General features: G+C 43.3%; 1 protein-coding gene across 1 annotated transcript in view; it reads left to right on the top strand.

The window, feature by feature from the left end:
- The window catches only part of Nek5 (NIMA related kinase 5), an 84,808-nt gene that overhangs the window by 5,116 nt on the left and 78,500 nt on the right, over positions 1 to 1,192 (top strand). The window contains exons 3-4 of the mRNA XM_021170215.2: positions 596 to 683; positions 764 to 861. Coding sequence (XP_021025874.1) covers positions 596 to 683; positions 764 to 861 — 186 coding nt within the window. The remainder of the gene's footprint in view (positions 1 to 595; positions 684 to 763; positions 862 to 1,192) is intronic.

The raw sequence follows: 1,192 nt of genomic DNA, 5'->3' as shown, positions 1-1,192 counted from the left end.
AGCCCCCCAACTGAGGTCTGGATTTCAAGCTAAGGTGGCATCACAATCCTGCGAAAGGCTTGCTCAAACAGAATGTTGGTCCTCTTCCATGTCTGTCTGGCTAGGTTGCAGTCAGGTTCAGCATGTTCACACTTGATGCTGATGCTGCTGGTCTGAGAATCCTCACGTTTCCCCTTCTCTCCTCCCCTCCCTTCTCTCTCCCTTCTTCCTTCTTCCTCTCCTTTGAGGATCCAGTGTTTTCAATAGAACTCTGGCTATCCTAGTCAGCTGATGCTAAGGCAGATTTGTTCTTGGTTTTGGTGTGTGTGGGGGATTAAACCCTTGGCTGTTAGCATTGCTGGGGAGGGAAAAATGTAAAAGTTAGTTTGCATTTGGTATGTGTAAGGGAAAAAAAAGTGTGTCTCAACGAAAGGTCAGCCCAGCATGGAAAATAGCCATAATCAAAAAGGCACTGCACCCTTTTAGCCTTTGAAAGTTTGAACAGAAGTAGATTTACAAACCTGAATGTAGCATTANAGTCTCAAATAAAGCTATACAAAATACTAGTTTGAAGCTGTATTAAATTTATAATTATTTAAGGTTTTTCCCCCCCAAGTCTGATACACAGACTTCTAGGAAAGAGGCTGTTCTGCTCGCCAAAATGAAGCACCCCAATATTGTTGCCTTTAAGGAGTCATTTGAAGGTAAACAAATCCCCCCAAATATTCCTGAATTTACCGTGAAGCAAATGTGGCTTTCTTAAGGCATCTCCTATGTGTTTTAGCTGAAGGGTACCTGTATATTGTGATGGAATATTGTGACGGAGGGGATCTGATGCAGAGGATTAAACAGCAAAAAGGGAAGTTATTCCCCGAAGACACGGTAAGAAGCTGACTTACATGATTTCTAAGTTCGGAAGTGAATTTTCTCATGAGCCTTGTATAAATTAAGGTTAAAACACGGATGTCTGCAATAACTAGCCTAGTCAGAAGCTGCTGGTTTCACTGTCAGTCAGTGCTCCTGATTGATTTCTTCAGGGGATGTGTCTTAGGGTTTCTATTNCTGTGATGAAACACCACAACCAAAAACAACCAAAGGAAACCCTTTGGCTTCCGTTTCCATATGGCTGTTCCTCATTGGAGGAAGTCCGAACAGGAACTCAAACAGGGCAGGAATCAGGAAGCAGGAGCTGATGCAGAGGCCATGGAGGGAT

Source organism: Mus caroli, chromosome 8 (genome assembly GCF_900094665.2).
Source record: "Mus caroli chromosome 8, CAROLI_EIJ_v1.1, whole genome shotgun sequence".
Taxonomy (NCBI): Eukaryota; Metazoa; Chordata; class Mammalia; order Rodentia; family Muridae; genus Mus; species Mus caroli.
This window is presented reverse-complemented; position numbering and strand designations above follow the sequence as displayed.